The 17,862-nt window shown below is 40.3% G+C and overlaps 3 protein-coding genes and 1 long non-coding RNA gene across 13 annotated transcripts in view; 1 reads left to right on the forward strand and 3 right to left on the reverse strand.

The window, feature by feature from the left end:
- lef1 (lymphoid enhancer-binding factor 1) overlaps positions 1-3,418 on the forward strand; it is a 46,501-nt gene extending 43,083 nt beyond the window's left edge. For all 9 annotated transcript variants that reach the window (XM_061058150.1, XM_061058160.1, XM_061058216.1 and 6 more), the window contains one exon: positions 1,656-3,418. In XM_061058150.1, the coding sequence (XP_060914133.1) occupies positions 1,656-1,735 (80 nt within the window). In that variant the 3' untranslated portion in view covers positions 1,736-3,418. The remainder of the gene's footprint in view (positions 1-1,655) is intronic.
- LOC132990141 (uncharacterized) lies at positions 2,994-4,480 on the reverse strand. The gene is made up of 2 exons (XR_009675968.1): positions 3,826-4,480; positions 2,994-3,688 (listed from the first exon to the last, which is right to left on the reverse strand). It is a non-coding gene; the product is annotated as an uncharacterized LOC132990141 (long non-coding RNA).
- A 209-nt stretch (positions 4,481-4,689) lies between these two features.
- Positions 4,690-9,685, reverse strand: hadh (hydroxyacyl-CoA dehydrogenase). The gene is made up of 8 exons (XM_061058229.1): positions 9,504-9,685; positions 8,047-8,175; positions 7,787-7,944; positions 7,403-7,529; positions 6,054-6,143; positions 5,890-5,962; positions 5,145-5,261; positions 4,690-5,041 (listed from the first exon to the last, which is right to left on the reverse strand). The coding sequence occupies exons 1-8, from the start codon at positions 9,663-9,665 to the stop codon at positions 4,923-4,925; spliced, it is 975 nt and encodes a 324-aa protein (XP_060914212.1). The 5' UTR covers positions 9,666-9,685; the 3' UTR covers positions 4,690-4,922.
- Positions 9,686-12,077: 2,392 nt separating this feature from the next.
- On the reverse strand, positions 12,078-17,644 carry LOC132990148 (cytochrome P450 2U1). 2 transcript variants are annotated; one of them, XM_061058248.1, is made up of 5 exons: positions 17,154-17,644; positions 14,357-15,007; positions 13,632-13,793; positions 13,323-13,490; positions 12,078-13,225 (listed from the first exon to the last, which is right to left on the reverse strand). In XM_061058248.1, the coding sequence occupies exons 1-5, from the start codon at positions 17,569-17,571 to the stop codon at positions 13,044-13,046; spliced, it is 1,581 nt and encodes a 526-aa protein (XP_060914231.1). In that variant the 5' UTR covers positions 17,572-17,644; the 3' UTR covers positions 12,078-13,043. The 2 variants fall into 2 exon arrangements, with proteins under 2 accessions (XP_060914231.1, XP_060914240.1); XM_061058257.1 differs by having other exon boundaries at positions 13,087-13,225; positions 13,323-13,426.
- Between the last annotated feature and the right edge of the window lie 218 nt (positions 17,645-17,862).

Genomic DNA, 17,862 nt, shown 5'->3' on the forward strand with positions numbered 1-17,862 from the left:
CCTTGTGAAGAGTTGGCCTGGTCCCCCTTCCTACAACCAACCACCATGCTAGCACACACACTCCTGCTAATACCACCAAACCTGCACACACACACACACACACACACACACACACACACACACACACACACACACATGCACACACACACACATGCACGCACTCCTCACCCGCAGCCCCTCAGGCCTCTTCCCCAGGCAGGAAGGCCGGTGCTTTTCATGTCTGTGGTTGGGGGAAGGAAAAAATGCTCCCCAGGAAACAGGGTGCAGAGCCGGGGGTGCGGGCCCGCTTTGAGATCCTGGGATGAAAAGAGCGAGGGCGGCGGAGGTAAATAAAAGCGACAGGGGCTCTCTCTCCTTTCAATCTGTGCTCAGGGTCAGCTCTCCTCAGGGAAAGGTGGCCTCTGTCCCGTTCCCTTTTATCCACATGTGGTAGAGCACTCGGCAGAGGGGTGGGTGTGTGTGTGTGTGTGTGTGTGTGTGTGTGTGTGTGTGTGTGTGTGTGTGTTGAGACTTTAGAGTGTTGAGATGCAGCGAGCAGCAGGGCTCAGCTGACTTCTTCCCTACAAAAACACACTCTTGGCTTTGCCACAAGGGAAAAGCAAACTAATACCGTTTCTTTTCCCTTTTTCTCGTCTTCACAAAACATCCATCTTTTTGAGTCGCAGGAGGCATCCATCCACCTCTGTCTCTGCCTCTCCACTTTGATCACAGATTCTATTTGATGCTGCTCGGGTCTAAAATAACCCTCCTCGGCTTGTCAATAACTGTAGCTAACTCTGTTATGTTAGCTCGCGCCCGGATCATGAGGGGGAAGAAGAAGAACGCCTTCATTTCGCAGCTTGACAAACAATTTTCCTGTCAGGGAAAGGGGCCAATTTCATGAAGTCCTGTGAAGTGGATGGAGCAGCAGCTTCAATCTGCACCTGAGACACTTTGGTTCATAATATAACTACCGACATAGCGCAACGAACTCTTGCTTGCTGTATCCAAATGGGTCACTGCGGCATGTCGTCCTGTGTGGTGAGCATTTCCTCATCTTGTTTTCCCATCGCCCACCTGCGGCGGCAACCTAAATGTCAACCAGAAGTGCCACGATCAGGCGCTTTGCCTTGAGAGAGTGAGAGGAATGAGTCAGGCAGGGGAGGGCAGAGAGAGAGAGAGAGAGAGAGAGAGAGCAGCACTGCCAGCTGGGTCACTGCAACCCCGATGTTAAACCAGATCAAAGCTAGACCGGCCCACATCCTGTCGCTGACCTATAACCCCTCTGTAGTTCAGAGCTTTAGCTTCACACTGCTGTGAAGGCTCAAATTCAATCAGCTGTAACACAACGAAACAGAGGAAAACACATTGATAAGGCAGATGTAATGACAGTGTTATTTATCCCTTTCTGAGCGAGGGGGCATGCCTGCACGGTGAGACACTTCAGAGTCATTATGAGTCATCCTGATAACGTCTGGTTTTGGTTTGTGTGACGTGAATGCGACCACTGTTTTGGTGTGTGTTACTGATGTGTTTCTCATTTTTTTTTCCCCCCCCTGATGAGAAAAAGCAGCTTTTTATTTTCTTTGTATACAGATGCAGTTACTTCATACTTAGTGCGGTGATTGATGTTTTCGTTTGTTCCTCTCTTTGTTTTGTGTTTCTCTCCCCTTCAGGAGGAAAACGTAGCAACTTCTCCACATGCAAAGCAAAGGCAGCAGCTACGGGCCCTCTGCTCGAGATGGAGGCCTGTTAAGATTCCACGAAGACCCTGAATATCTCCAAACTCAAGCCTCCAGATCTCAGAGGACCCCCATCCCAACCCCAACTTAACCCTATTCCCATCACAGTCACAGTCACAACAACCACCACCACCAAAAACTCTTCACTGTTTGACCCCCCCCCCCCCCCACACACACACACACACACACCTCCTGCTGTAAAGACACTGAACTGAAGACAATCATGATTAGTAGGAGCACCCTCACAAAACCACGTCCTCACCCAGAATCCACAAAACCGCAATTAAATGTCTGAATCTTGTCCTCTTCACAATCAGCTTTACCACAATCCGAGGCACTGCACTGAAAAACAGCAGCAATTTGTAAAGTGCGCACAAACTGCACCGCCCAAACACCTCTTTCTACGTTTATTGTAATTTATTTGTCACCTCGGTTCGTTTGTACAGTTCATAAGGTCGACATTCACTTCCTCAACACCTTTTTCCCCCCTTCCCCTTCTCTCTCTCTTCCTGGATTTTTGAGACCATTTGGGGTTTCCCACCCGACCGACCAAACACCTCTTTTTAGACTGCACTAAAGGAAGACGGAGGGATCTCATCTTGTCTAAAAAAAAAATCAAAAAAAAAAAACGTCCTCAAGGCGCCATTTTGAGTTTGTTGCTGACCAGTCGGTGCAAAAAGGATCAATGTTTTAATTTGCGTTTGGTTTTAGACTGACTTATTTTGAATGCTTTTTTGTATCTTGAACCCTTGTTTCAATTTCTCGGTGTATATTTTAGTGATTTTTTTTATTTTAAATATTGTTTTTTTTTATATAGTGGTTATATATGAAAATAAGCTTTGGACACAGGAAAGCCATTTTTCTTGTTGAAGCGTCTTGCAGAAAATTGAAACTTAAGGCTTCTTTTGATAACTATTTGTAACAAATAGTGACCTCGAGTCTTGCTCAGATGTAAAATAATGCTCAGTATGTGTACTTTTTAAAAACTGTCAGGATATGTCAATTTTCTTGGTATTTTTGCAGGCAAAATTAGGACAAAGGCGAGAGTGCTAGCTCAGAGGCCTATATTTTATTGTTCTAAAACATGACAAATGAAGCAGATATATATATTTACCCCAGCACTTGGCAGTCTTTCTTTTATTGCAATGGACCTTTTTTTTTGTCTTTTCTCTCTCGTAGCTGATAGTGTGGTCTTTAGCCATGTTGTTTATTCCATGCAAGCATCTCTGTAACATTTTGATTTTAATGCTCTATTTTAGTATTACTTGATGAATTCCTTTTTTTTTTTTTATTATCATATTTCGGGTCACTGTCATCTTGGTTTAGCATTTTGCTTCCCAAGTGGTCATATTTGAACTGTTTCAACATGTTTTTGTTTTGTTTTGTAAGAAAAATAAAAAGGCACCATTGGCGCATTTGATCACATGTGTTATGGTTAAGACCAGAGCTTTAATCAACCGTCGGTGTCATCATTTCAGATAAAGATGAATGGTGGTGAAATAAGAATGTCAAACACATTGAGTCTTTGTGGAGACGTACACAATGCATAGGGTTACATTCAAACAGAATTATTGTGATAATGAAAAAAGAAGCCTTCATCGACCGTTTTAGAAGTGGGTAAAAAGTTGATTTTAAGGGTGAGATTCATCTTTCTCTCTATGAAAGAACTGTCAGGTAAACAGACTTTAGCTTTATTTTTTTTTAAAAAGTACCTTATTGAATTGTTTGAGATGAGCAGCGTTTTGATTAAAGAGTCAAGATCAAAGGGAAATTCTATTCACAGTCCAATCTGGATTGGGACTTTAAAACGCGGTTATTTCAGGTAAGACAGCGCCCCCTTGTGTTCATTATGGGTAAAAAGTACATTTTGAACTAAAGAAACCAATCAAGACACACAGACACACTTGTTTCTGTCAGTTTCTCTACAAATCCCAAAATCTAAGAATCTGAACAAAAACCCTTTATGCCTGGTCTTTAGACTATTACAAAACTCTAAAATATCACGATATAAGCGAAGCGGCAATTAATAGTTAATGAATGTTAAATATAGAAGAAAGTACTTAAAAAGTGTTAATGTTAAAAAAAAAAATGTTATTTTTTTTACTGTCATTCGTCTGCTGAAGGAGGAACGCTTCTTGCCTTAAAACTGAATTAAAGATGAGTTTAATTGCCACGAGTTTGATGTTAAAAGTTTAAATCTTGAATTCATTTTAGCTACTTAATAAAAAATAAAAAACTTTTTCATATTTACTATTCCGTATTGCTCCATCTCAAAACAGACTTTATAAAGACGTCCAAACTCGTCGGGCTTTTGTTGAACTCTTACAGCTCATTGGTCCACCTGTTTGATTTACTCAGTAGGACTGAAGGTCAGTCTTTTAATGAGTGTGTTCTTGTGCATATTAAGGACTTGAAAAAGTTCCAGCCAATAATTAAATGTTGTTGTGTGGGAAAACGCAGCTAGAGGGCACCAAGGTGCTATCAAAGGCACTAAAGAAGAAGCCTGCTCGCTGGTCACCATGAGTTAACGCTACAGGTTTTAAATCTTTCAGAAGATCAGCCTGTAACATTTTTAAGATGAGAACTCATTCATCACCTCTAATGTTGGAGGGTGATGCATTTTGTTTGGTATCACTGAAGGTTTAGTCTTTAATACGTTTCCTTTGGACTGACTTGTTTAATACGATGTAAGTAAACTGTTCTAATCCTCTTGGAAAGATCCTGTTGTGTTCTCACATCAGCCATCTCGGACTACCTTCAGAAAAGATTCGGCTGCTTGAGTTCACACAGCTCACCCTGAGAACTTCAGGAGTTTTTTGTAAGTGTCAAAGCAGTGTGTCCATCATCTGAGGTCATATTGAAGAGCTCCTTTATGCTCAACAAATAATGATTCTGTTATCAATCAGCACCAGTAGAAAAGTAAAAAGAACATTAACACCTTTCACTCATAACAATGACAGACACAGAGTACATAAAAATCTCTATTTAATTAGCTTTGATCAGTTCAGTTAAAAACACTGAGCTCTTGTAGTGGACGTCCATAATAACACTTTACACACATAAAAATCGACCTTTAATATAAAAGGCACTGACTGTTTTTCCTTTCACTTTTCTAATGAGTCTCTCTTGGAAAGAGCATTTGTTGAAGTTCTCGTTGGTTAGGGACGGACGTCCATTCACACAATACATTTTTAAATTAGATCACTTTTTGCCGTAGAATCCTTCTCCTGTCTTTTTGCCCCATTTGCCCTCTCCCACTAGCCGGTTCAGGTATTCACTTTGGGCAAAGAGGGGGTTGTCGGGGTCCTTCTCGCTCCAACCTGCGATTACAAGAAGAGTTTTTCATGAAGTATAAATTAGATCTATTGCTCCGTCATGCAGCAGGTTCATGATTATCCCAGGATATCACACAGTTTTACTCACCATCAATGATGAACTTAATGGTGTCTAGTCCTACGTAGTCAGCCAGCTCAAAAGGTCCCATTGGATAACCTGCACCGAGTTTCATGGCGATGTCAATGTCCTCTTTGGACCCGTGACCTGAGGAAGAAAAGAAAAGAAAAGATAACAATAACCCATGAAGGGCTGCAGGAATAAATCAAACCTAAAAGACAATAATATGAAGACACATTTGTTTGCTATATGCTTAAACATGAATGAGTGCAAAGAAATATCTGAGCACACCTCCTTTTAATTCCCTCCGTTCTTCAGTTTACTCTTAAATACCATAAAACACATAATGGCGCTTCACTGTGGTAAATAATCCCATTACACAAACTATACACTCGCATTGTACAACCCAGAATTCAATGCACTTATTTGAGATTTAAACCATTTGATCCACAAACAAGACTCGTCCAATAAGCAGACATATGCTGAACGCAAAATCTAACCTGGGGGCATCGGCCTCACCTGATCTTTCTGAGGGGTTTCACGGCAAAGCACTCAAGCTTTTCCTTTTTTAATTTATATTAAATCATTTTAAACACCCTGTAATACCTTCCCAACGACTTCAAAATGTAGTACTGTCTTGAGATGGTCTGTAACATTCAAACCTTATGTAGTCCACGACAACATGTGGCTACATATGGAATAATTAAGGTGGATGAATACCTATTGAGAGCAAAGCTAGTCAATATTGCTAAGTGATGCAGCTGGGTGTACATACCTTTTTCATGCAAGCGGACAGCTTCGAGTAAGTACGGAACAAGCAGGCGGTTCACAATGAATCCTGGTGTGTCCTGAATAAAGACATGTGGATACTGCTGAGTGGGCTCTCAAATATATTTGAAGACACTACAAACTTATTAGGAGTCGGGAATCAAGTCCTACCTTGCAGGACACGGGTGTTTTTCCAAGCGCTTTGCTGAAGTTCAGGAGGGAATCGAAAGTCTCTTGGCTCGTTGATGGCGTTCCAATTACCTACAAATGATAAAAACTAAAGTTACCAGTGCTGTACAGGCGGGGCTTGTAAAATAGTTTTCAGGATCACTGGCCCCACTAATGCAACCATTGGCCCAGGAACATAACTTTTGATTTGTAGAATTTCAGTCAAACGTCCTTATCTTTTCTATACTCAACTTACTTGTCCGCATATATCAGCATTGATCAACAGATTTGGCAAAATATTACATTTCTACGTTATCTTCCTTCTGTTGTTGTTCTGTCTTTGGTGAATTGCTTTCCTTTAAATGTTGACTTTTACCAGTCGTTTTAAATACATTTAGCTACAATCCACGTCATTGTGTACAATCCGAGTGCAGTGAGTCCGCTCGCTGGAGTGACAGCAGTGAAGCTGTTGGTGGCAGCTGCCTTTCAACTATGACGCATGCATGTGGGTGCTTCCGCTAAATATTGAATTCTCTGCTCTGTGAGTTTCAGTATCCCCGCTTGCAAACAAATGACATCAAGTGCTTTTGTATTTAAGTTGGACAAACGGATGTGTGGAGCTTTGTATTGACGAGCTGCTGACTCAAATCACAACACTCGTCAACAAGCGAGTTGCGGTGAGCCGAAAAAAAAAGGATATTTTGCGGTGTGTACACCCCATCCTTGTTTTTTGTCCGTCTACGCGAGCGACCGAGAGGAAAGTAGAAACGGGGCGTCGAGGCAAAAATGGCGTGTCACGTTGCGCTGCGTCACTCGTGGGCAGTTAGGACACTTCAATAGGAAACAATAGAATCAGGCTGATTTTAATGCTGACGCTCGCTCGCGTCACGAGCTTGATTGTAACTTCATTCTGTCTCATTGACCTCCTGTCTCTCTCTGCTGTGCTCCCGTACAGACGAGATCATCCAGATCTTAAATCATTGTTATCAAACATGTTTGAAATGACTGGGTCACCTCAAATAAGTCTGCACCTCATTAAAGTTGCATCTGTAAAACCATTACATTACTAAATAAACTGAGCGGACTACACCAAGGTCCCAAATACTTCCACAACTGTCATGAGAGGCGGGTAGAATATAAATCAGTGCAAAATTCCAGAAGTCTGAGTTGGCTTGACGTGTATTTTCTGACTTTCTCTCTATGTTTAAGCACTTCCCTGATGTTTTTCCGTGGTAGCAAACTTGTGAACTTGACTTTCAAATCTCCAAAACATACATTTCTTGCATATTACGGCTCCAAGTTGTTTTCCTCAATCAAGGAAAGGTGGATGTGAATGAGCTGCAAGACCTTACCTCTATAAGCTTCATCACAGGGACGGGGTTAAAGAAGTGGAGGCCACCAAATCTGTCCAGCCTGCTGGTGGCGCTGGCGATGTCGGATATGGGCAGGGAGGATGTGTTACTGGCAAAGATGGTGTGTCTAAACAAAAAACAGAAGATCGTAACGTCAAAGACAGCACCAAATATCGTGTGTTAAGACCAGTACTACTACTAAAAGTAAGTTCATTGAGTGTTTTTAAACAGAAAACTTGTATTTGACAACAACACACTCTCTGCACCATAACACCCAAAACAGAGAGTTCGGCGACAGCCTCTTCTGGGTGTTAACTCTTTCTGCAAACATTCTTTCTAAACTGACACTTTTAGCTGATAACACAGAAACAAGTCGGTACTTACGCTGGTGCGGCCTTGTCAAGCACACCAAACAGGTCCTGTTTGATTTTTAGGTTTTCAACAATGGCTTCCAAGACGAGATCAGACGTCTGAGCTGCTGCCCCGGCATCTGTGGAAGTCGACAGATTCTGCAGGACTTTCTGCATAAACTCGTCCCCCGCCTGAAACACAGGAACATAATTCATTTAATATATTTTAATCTCTTCTATATTTATTTTAAAATTATCTTGTGTTGTATTCCTCTGTGATCCGCTTTGTCTCACCTCTGGTTTCTCAGCAAACTTCTTCTTCACCACTCTTTTGAGGCTCCCTTCGATTCCTTTGACAGCCTTTTTAAGGATGTCTTCGTTTGTGTCCACCAGCGTCACCGAGTGGCCAGTCTGTGCAGCGACCTTTCAGAAGCAAATCAGTTCAAGATTACTAGAAGGGCAGTTGTCAGTGCCTGTGATGTGTAGGTGGATGCAAAGAAGGAGATACGGCTCTCCCTTAACCTTTAAGATATACAGTATAATAATCTGACTGAAGACAAAAAAACAAACAAACCCACAAAAGCATTGTGCATTAACAGGCAATTTCTTATAGCATGTTTGAAAAGGAGTGGGAAGACGATGAATCTTGAGTTAATAATTCTGCATAAGCTTCCTTCTTTAATCCTGAATAAATAAATAATAAACATGTTATATATATTTATATACATAAACATACAAATATTTATCATTTATAACCAAATATGTTCTGCAAAATAAAGTTTCCTGAATCAACCATTGACCCATTAGAACTTCTACATTGATTTCTTTAGTCTTCTATAAATAATATTATATTTTTGATTAAAGGTGTTATTTTTTTAAAGGTGTCTGTACACAGTCATTACTGTGTTAACAACAACAAGTCTCAGTAACAATGACAGAAAATAACTTGACTCAAGCCAAACTATAAAATCCTTCTCAGAAAAAGTCAATGTAATAATAAGACTGTGAGATCCTCGCTACTGTCCAGCCATTCAAACTTAATGTAGAATAATCACAGTGATGTATAACAGAAGTGGGGAAGAAAAACATGTAAAGTAACTCAGAACCAGACAGTAAGTGCTCATCCTGAGGCTAGCACTTGACTAAAGAACAAACAGTGACAGGGACAGGGACACCTTGAGGCCAAATTCAGATCTTCAAACATTCCCTGCATTGACTCTCAGGTGAATCCTCCTTTAACCTTTGCTGGTTACGTCAAAAAAAAAAAAAAACAGCAAAACATTGAAACTCCTGTCACACCTGTTTGTTTTTTGTTGTTGTTGCTGGCATTGCATTTTAAAATAGCCTTTAGTTTTTCATGACTGTGGGATTCCTCTCAACATTTAATAACTTGTCTTTGTATTATTTTCAAATAAATATTGAACTTTTGCACACAACTTTTTTTTAAAACCGGGGTTGTAATCTAATAAAGGCTTTAGCTCCACATACTTCCTTGTTAGCCATGGCTGTGATTGGTTATCTGGCTGCTGAATACCGTCTGAAATACTGTCTTTCGTGAAAAAGCTTCAATAGCAGATCATATTGGGGCGACACAACATGGTAATACGGCATGCACAGGCTACTTTTAAAGCACGTAGCGCCTGCTCTGATTCATATCATGTGAGCTAGTTAGCTCATAATAGCTACAAATAAGCTAACAGCTAGTAAAAAAAAAAAAAAAAAAAGGAGCTAAAGGGAGTTTCTTCGCCTACCTGTGCAATTCCTGCCCCCATCTGTCCACTTCCGATGATTGTTACATGCTTAATAACAACATTTCTGACAGCCGAAGACGAAAAGCTTCTGCAGACTCGGTGCGTGAAGAAAGCCATCGTGAACGACCTGCTCCTCTGAAGCCTACAGGACAGAAACAACATCCTCCCCGGGGACACAGACGTGGAAGAAGGTCAACTAGACGGTCACGTGGTATTCTTCAATGACCTTTCACACACATACTGTAAATAATATGTTACAGTCTGTGATACTCAGGCGTTACATATTAATGGTAGTAAACACCATATAGCCTACTCAAAGGTGACTTTTATAACAAGCTTTAGGAACAAAACAAAAAAAAAAAACTGTCTCACCTGAACAACCTATTTGAACAAATATGATCAAATAGCAGTTCACAGTGGAATAAATACTCGAGTTTAAGTACAAAAAACGGCAGACTTTAAGTATTGAAGTGTTTCTGTATGCAGGGGGGGCATTGCCAGTGATATAAAACTGTGTGTCAAGGTTGTGGGAAAACAAGGAGGTGTGGACCCAAGTGTAGAATAACAAAAACTATTTATTTTTTAAACAACAACTTACTATCAAAATCCAACACGAAAAAACAAGGAGCCATGAGGAAGCAAAAGGAGACACTAGTACACTGACCACTGACATACAACAAACAATGAACTGACACAGAGGGCATGAAACACAGAGACTAAATAGACATGGGGGTAATCAGACACAGGTGAGACTAACGACACAGGTGAAGACAATGAGGGCAATCAACACTGGAGGGAAACACACAGAGGACAAGAAACACTGAGGACGACTATGACAAATACATGAAACACTGAAGACAAATGTATAAAATATATATAAATAAATATAATGACAAATATAATGACAAATATATGAAACACTGAAGACACTGTTAAACATCAACACACTAGAACAGAGAGGGACACAAGGATATGAAATTACAAAATAACACAGGAAACACTGAAGACTAAACTATGAAACATGATGACAAAAACACACGAGGGAAACGAGCAACACTAGGATAAACAGGAGAAATTAAAACATGGAAACCTAAACTCTGAAATACAAAACTAAATAAGACCAAATCAGGACACTATGAACAATTAAAACACTTCAATCTTAACATTATTGCAGCAGTCAGAGATAGAACCAGTTTTATTTTTATTTGGGATAGGCTACCCTTTTTTTATGTTGAATGCTTCTTTGAATATTAGTTTGAGCTAAAGTATATAACTATAAAAAATGTGTCATTACCCAACAAAAATGAACCCACGTTTTGATACTGATGTTTGTAAACTTGTATCTACATAAGCACAATTGGGGGCTGCAATAGCTCAGTAGAGATATAGGGACTTGGGTTGGGGAACCGGAGGGTTGCCGGTTCAAGTCCTGGAGCGGCTCGAAATCGGCAAAATAATCACTTGATTGCTATAAACTCTCTGTAACTTCACAACTGACCACCTTCAAACTCTCCCTTAGTTGCCTTTATGTCCTATGTCTCATTAAAAAGAATTGCCCTGGTTTTCTGCTACAGAGAGTAACTTCTTAGGGCTGATGGTGATCTTTGATTCTGGTAACATGCTGACAAATGAAAACAAAGGATTATTATTAACACATTATTGTAAATATGCTGGTCCAGAAGTCCAAACCTGCAGACAGTCTATCCCTGAATGTAAAGAAGTATTTGATAAAATAATAGGTAACTTCCCTCAAACTGATCTGAACTCTAGATAATACATTATGTATGGCTTGAAGAGACCAAAGTTCTTGTTTATTATATGTAACTCTAGAGATAGTGTAGCCAGGAAGACTATATATTCTGCATGCAGGTTTTATTGTTCATTCTCATACTAAGTCACATGCACTCCTCCAGGGAAACTGTAATCATCAGCTGTTCCCATCACCTGGTTATGTCTATCCAACAGCACTGCTCCATCTTCTCATCAACCCCAGTCTTCACAGTTCAGCTTCTTCATCCCATACGACCAGATGACATCATCAGCTAACGCCTCCACCAATGTCTGGATTCCACCGGGGGATAGATCTTGCTGCCTTTTAGGGCAGACATTGTTGATCACCCTTCCTACCTGTAGAATTCAAGCACCAAAGATTCTCTGACAGTAATTCAATATCACATATGTAAAGTGAATATTTATATGATTCATTTACTTGTCTCTCCAGATTAAAGTACCTTATTAACATCACTAGTATGCCCCCTGCAGCAGTAAAATAACACTATTTACTTGTCTATTTACTTTGGTATACTGACTTTATTTTACTAAATAAAGCCTTTTAGGAGTGAACATAACAGTCACTCTAGAGCAGGACTTCAAATGAACTCTGGCTTATTCCTATAAACACTTTTTTAATTATGACAAAAGATTTATTATAACTTTTAAATTGATTTCCAGGCTATAACAAAACACATTGTTAAATAACAACAACCTAAAACTCAAAAGTATTAAGTGTGTAGGTTAAGTGATAGTGTTAAAAAGAAAACAACAACATGCATTTATACAGGATAAGTTGAGGTATTTATTATTAGAATAACATTTTTGTTGAAATGCTGTCAGAAAATCATCCATGGAGTGTGTAAGGAAATATATATATTTACACTCTTGGGCCGAAAAGCCTAAATGTGTCTTCACATAATGCCCTGATATTAGACATGTCATAATCAGATACGTGTGGGGGGAGTTACAAACTATAATACATATTTATATAACACAACATGAAAATCCCTTCTGGCATTTAATACTGACCATTCTTTTAAGTGGCTCATAAACATTAATTATCAACAGAAATGTGTACATGACTAAACTAATTATCACTTGATTATCAAGTTATTATTCAAATAAACGTCTGCTGGTATGAGTTTCTTAAACGCATCACACATTTAATACCCACTATAAGCTGCTGCTTCAGATTGCAGCCATCTCTGATATATATTTTGAAATGTTTTGGACTGAAGGATTGCTTCAATATTCATAAATTAATTGATACTGAACTTAAAACAAACCACCGGAGTTGCCAACATTTTAAAATGAAATTGAAAGAATTCCTTAAAAACAACCAATCACATAGTCATGTGTAGGTATTGTGTTAGTGGGAGGGGTGGGGGATGGAAGGTATGTGTAGAGATGTATTAACTTTACATCTATGTGGGTGTGTAGATCAGTAAGCATGTTCTCCATATATTTTTTTATCATGTTATGTATTTTATACTGAAGGCCTTCTCAAGGACAGGCATTAGAAATTAGCATTAGCTATAAATGCTGTGGTGCAGTGCATTGTAAAATTGTTGTTCAGTTCTCCATGTATACTGCACCTGTCTCTGAAATATAGTGTACAGCCACAATATGCATTATAATAATAATGCATATTGTCCACAGACTAAATACTCTCTCCAGGAGACCTTTGAAAACATCTTTGCACTTCTGGAAAGATTTACATAGCACAAAGTCAGAGAATATCTCTGTTAAAACTAAGTCTTTCACTGTTTAGCTACGTGGTATTACACACACAGTGTATGAGCAGGGAGCCAGCGTCAGGCCGAATCGACCACGCAGTGTAGGCTGAGGCGTTCCCTCTGGGAGTCTGAATTTGAAGGCCTGCAGTAAGCTGGTGACAGTCAGGAACATCTCCATCTTTGCCAGCTGTTCACCCATGCACACTCTGCGTCCTGAAGGAAACAGGAGTACATCAGTTAATCAGAGATTACTTGCTTTATAGAATCAATGGCTCTGTTAATAAACCCATATTAGTGAGGAATGGCATACCAATCCCAAATGGTATAAAATACTCCTTCCTTAGCAAATTTCCGTCATCATCCAAGAAGCGTTCTGGGTTGAAAGTGTCTGGATCGTCCCACACAGTGGGATCTCTATGGACAGACCACAGGTTGGGCACAACAACAGTTCCTTTGGGAATACTGTAGCCTCTAAACTCTGAATGGGAGGGAAAACATATCATAAAATGCCTTCACCACTGAAGCTTAAATGCTTGTGAAACTATGAGAAATGTAAATATATCATCTAACACTTGGATATCTGAGAGAAAAATGAAGGGTCACATGTGTTTCAGTGTACCTGTTGTCTCTGAGGCCATGTGAGGAATCCCGAGAGGAACCACTACAGTCAATCTCTGCACCTCCATGATGGTGGCTTCAGTAAAAGGTAAACTTCCCTTATCGGTCAAAGATGGGACCCGATGTGCGCCCACCACTTTGTCGATCTCTGCCTGGACTCTGTCTGAAATCAAAACAGAGGAAGCAAAGCAGCCTTGAGCTGGTAGTTTCTGCATGATCAATTAAGTCTCCACCTCCACAAATAAGCAGATCAAAAGCAGATCAAAATATCTTCAGAGCACAAGAAAGCGGTAGTGTCAGTGAAGTTGTGAAACAAGTGAAGAAGTGGTTAAAGGCATCTTCGTTCCAGACATTTTGATGTCCAAAAACCAGGAAGTGTTATAGCTGTGGGTTCTGTCAGAAGATTTCCAATTCCTTTTTTTACTTATCTAAAAAAAAAATAAAAAAACTGGCCCCATGGTTTATGAGCCTGAAAACACATCTCACTTTCAGTTCAAAATAAATCCCCCCCGTCAGTATCTAAATGATCAACTCTGAAACTCTACGATGCTGTGAATCTTAAATTATATTTTATTTTCAGAAAATACAGATCATAATACCAAAGCTTCTCCTAGACGTCATTGTGATGGTCATTTTCTTTTCAAGCACACAGGTGCTAATAGGTATGACAAGAGCATGTATGCAGTCTGCAAAATCATGGACTGAACAGACTGCTGCTACGTTTACCTTGGATCTCAGGGTTTAAGACCAAGTAGAGTAGAACCCACAGCACGGAGTTAGCTGTGGTGTCAGTGCCAGCGATGAAGAGATCTCCGATTATATAAAAGAGATAATCTTCAGTGAAACTGCTATCCAGGTTTCCAGCAGCCTGTTGAGCCAACATCTCGATCAGGTACATGTCTGTCAGATCCCTGGGGTTTTTAGGATCTAATGTTTCTCTGTGTGTTGCAATAAACCTCTTAAGGAACGCTGTCATGTCTCCTTCCACCTGCCGTAGCTCTTTAAAGACCCCAAAAGGCAAATAGTACAGCAGTGGAAAGACGTTGATGAGGACAGCGGGGCTGTTCACACAGATTTCCAGCCCTCTATCCATCAGGTCCAGCATGCTGCGAAACTCGAGGTCCTCGTGGTGGAAGCGCTGACCCAGGATTAGAGAGCATATAACATTCGACACAGCATGGCTGATCAGCGGGGCCGGGTCCACACCGGCACCATCAGACTCCTCGTTCAGTCTCAGCAGCTCAGCTTTGATGGTGTCCAGGCCCTGCACGATGCAAGGCTCCAAGCTCAACTTCCCCAGGCCGAACTTTCGGAGTGTGGTGTGACAGAACTTGCGCTGCTTCTTCCACACGGGCCCATAAGGAGCGAAGACTATTCCTAAATTGAAACAGAAAGGGACGCATTCAACTCAGGTTTGCCACATGTAACATAATTACAAAGAAAAACTTCACGGCAGGCTATCTGTAATGATCCCACCCAAATGCTACTGGCAATGCTGTCCTTAAAGTGGGTAAAAAATATTTAATGCCACCTTTATGTCAGATGGTAAAAGGACGAAGACAGACAGGGGATGGCATGTAGCAAGAGGAAGAGAAATGACTGGTGTTAGAGCTCTCGCGTCTTAACCAGGTGAGCTACCTGTGTTCTTGGACATACAGTCTACTTACTCTGTCAATCCAACCTCTCAACTTTATCTCTGCCAGTTGTAACCATGACACTTTTAAATCTGTCAAATCAAGGGTGTTACTTTTAGCTCTTTAATGAATATCCCAGCTGACAGGACTAACTACTGAAGTTAGTAAAATGAGCCTCTCTTAATCCATCAGTTAATCTTCTTAATTCATATTCACAATTAAAGTTATCCCATGACACTTTTAGTAGCAGATCTAAGCAGTACTTGTGTTTTATAATTTACAGAGACCCACAATTAGTCAGCAATCAGCAAGCACTTGGCAACAGTTGCATGGAAAATGTCCTTCTCCTTTTCATAGACAGAAACCTCGAGCAGAACTAGACTCATTTGTGAACAGCCATCTTCTGCCACCACTAAAGGTTACAATAGCATGTCTGACAGTCTACACTCACATTAGGTACAGCTTTGTAACAAATGCCGACCGTCGACCTTGGTCTCTTTCGTTGTATACAGGCATGAAAATAACGTGAACAGACACACTCATATTACATAAGAAACAGTCCTCTGTAACAGGAGGACACAACCCCTTCAAGTAAACCAAGTAAAACATTCAGTGATCGCTCGGAAGCTGGAAAACATTCATGTCTCATATTAGTACATCCTTCAATAATACAACTGTGAACAACAATCCTCACAGTTGATAACCAGCCGCAGCATGACTGCATGTGACTGAGGATGGTTTTGTCTTGTTTTTGGGATGTCAGATGTTAATCAAGTGATTCAAAGAGGAAACACATTCCCCCGCCTTGATTACTATCTGTATTCTCTTTTTCCATCTTTTTTTTTCTCCTTCAATATAAGCAGAGACATAAACGCTTCCTGCACTTTTCGTTATGCAATTGGATCATTACTGCAATAATACACGATATGGGGCAACCTTATGAAGCCACTTTATTGCTATGATTAGCAGGAATCCCTTTTGTTTGACGGTACACGAGTTGTTTTGATTTAATCAGGAGCTCTTTAGACTATATTACAGAATACAATTATGTTGTGTCTTGTTGTTAAGTCTTAATCTATTGTTTGTGGCCACCTCCTCCCACATACACATCCACAGGGCCCCATTGTACCAGGTCGCCCTGACGTCCTGGCTGCACTAGTTTCCTGTTAGGGGCTGGTGACAACATAGGGTCAAGTGAAAAGTCAAATAACTTACTTTTAAGTTGAGATAATAGTCTAAAGAAGACACAAATGACATATTTTAATGTTTGGTGTACATACTTCAAAAAAATTAGAGACTTTGATATACATACCTTTTGAATTTGTGTTTCAATTTTAAATTTCCGCCTAAACTACATGTGTGTTTAAGTGTGAAAAATTCAAAAACGTAAAATGGTATTGATAAAAACTTTGCATAATTGAAACTAATAACTATCTGTGAGCATCCTGTCCAAATTTGGTGAAATTCTGATTCTGATTCCCAGAGATACATGTGATAAGGCTAGAGCTGTCCCATTTAGAGAAGCCCTAATTTGACCTATTTTCGTTTTTTGGTAAGATGCATAAAACATCCAAAAAAAGTTATTTTGCAGTAAAATATTTGTATACAACCATCCGTTTCATAAACTAGACATGTTCAAGTTATGAACAAAAAATATGGTTGTGCTTTGTTCTACCTCGGGCAGGGGTATCTCAACTTTTAGGGGCCCAAGTTCCTCTACTATCAATAAACACCACAGAACAAAACACATTGCTGGGCTTCTCGGGGCTGTATTCGTTTTGCTCGGTTCACCTAAGTGAAGACAATATCTTCTTTTGGCTTTATCCGTTATGTTGAGTCACATTGAAATGAGTTGTAAAGGTTCTTTAATGCACACAGAAAATGCCTACCTTTGCGTTTGGTCATGATTGATATAGCAGGGATGTCAGGTCTGTCTGAGAACACCTCGGGGTGATTTGAGAAAGCATCCCTGATCACATCATAGCCATTCAGCACAACGAGCAGCTGACTCCCTACAAACAGGCTGTAGATGTTACCGTAAAGCTTGTTCAGTTCCGTTAAAGCAGCCACCGGGCTTTTGTCATTGCGGGCTGACTCTTGTCCAAACCTCCTCAGGATGAAAGACGGGACGAGAAAGCCGCCGAAGTTACCCACAAGAGGCCACGGCTTCGGACCTGGTGGGATATTTGAGATGTGTCGTCGTTTCTGATAAAAACGAACTAAATAGAACACTATGAAGAACACTATGAAAGCTGCAATGTTGACATTTGACAACACGGAGCTGAAAGAGTGTGGTAGCGACATCATAGTGTCAAAGCAAATACACCAAAGTCGGTGAGCCGCTGTTTCTATCCCATTTTTTTTGACTACTATGGAAAGATGACACATCCACCTAACCTTAAAACCGGTTGTAAGAGCTTCATATCAGCGCACACTCTTCCTGTGTTGTTGTGAAACCGCACGTGACAATGTGGTGCCGTTATTGGATTTCGATTGGCCGACAGCTGAGCACCTCGACGCGCTGTGATTGGTGCATTTCAGACTTAAAGCAACAGGCTCCTATCCTGTGTTGCTTTTTGCTACAATGTAAGTATTTGA

This window comes from Labrus mixtus, chromosome 2 (genome assembly GCF_963584025.1).
Source record: "Labrus mixtus chromosome 2, fLabMix1.1, whole genome shotgun sequence".
Classification (NCBI taxonomy): domain Eukaryota; kingdom Metazoa; phylum Chordata; class Actinopteri; order Labriformes; family Labridae; genus Labrus; species Labrus mixtus.

What these genes read in the sequence shown, in the direction of transcription:
- hadh (XM_061058229.1), bottom strand. Translation starts at nt 9,665, where the DNA reads ATGTTGTTTCTGTCCTGTAGGCTTCAGAGGAGCAGGTCGTTCACGATG. An exon ending in CTTGACAAGGCCGCACCAGC is followed by an intron (nt 7,530 to 7,786) that starts GTAAGTACCGAC and finishes TTTTTTGTTTAG; the next exon opens with ACACACCATCTTTGCCAGTA. An exon ending in CATTAAGTTCATCATTGATG is followed by an intron (nt 5,042 to 5,144) that starts GTGAGTAAAACT and finishes TTGTAATCGCAG; the next exon opens with GTTGGAGCGAGAAGGACCCC.
- LOC132990148 (XM_061058248.1), bottom strand. Translation starts at nt 17,571, where the DNA reads ATGATGTCGCTACCACACTCTTTCAGCTCCGTGTTGTCAAATGTCAAC. An exon ending in AATCATGACCAAACGCAAAG is followed by an intron (nt 15,008 to 17,153) that starts GTAGGCATTTTC and finishes GTTTCAATTTAG; the next exon opens with GAATAGTCTTCGCTCCTTAT. An exon ending in TTTTATACCATTTGGGATTG is followed by an intron (nt 13,226 to 13,322) that starts GTATGCCATTCC and finishes TGTTTCCTTCAG; the next exon opens with GACGCAGAGTGTGCATGGGT.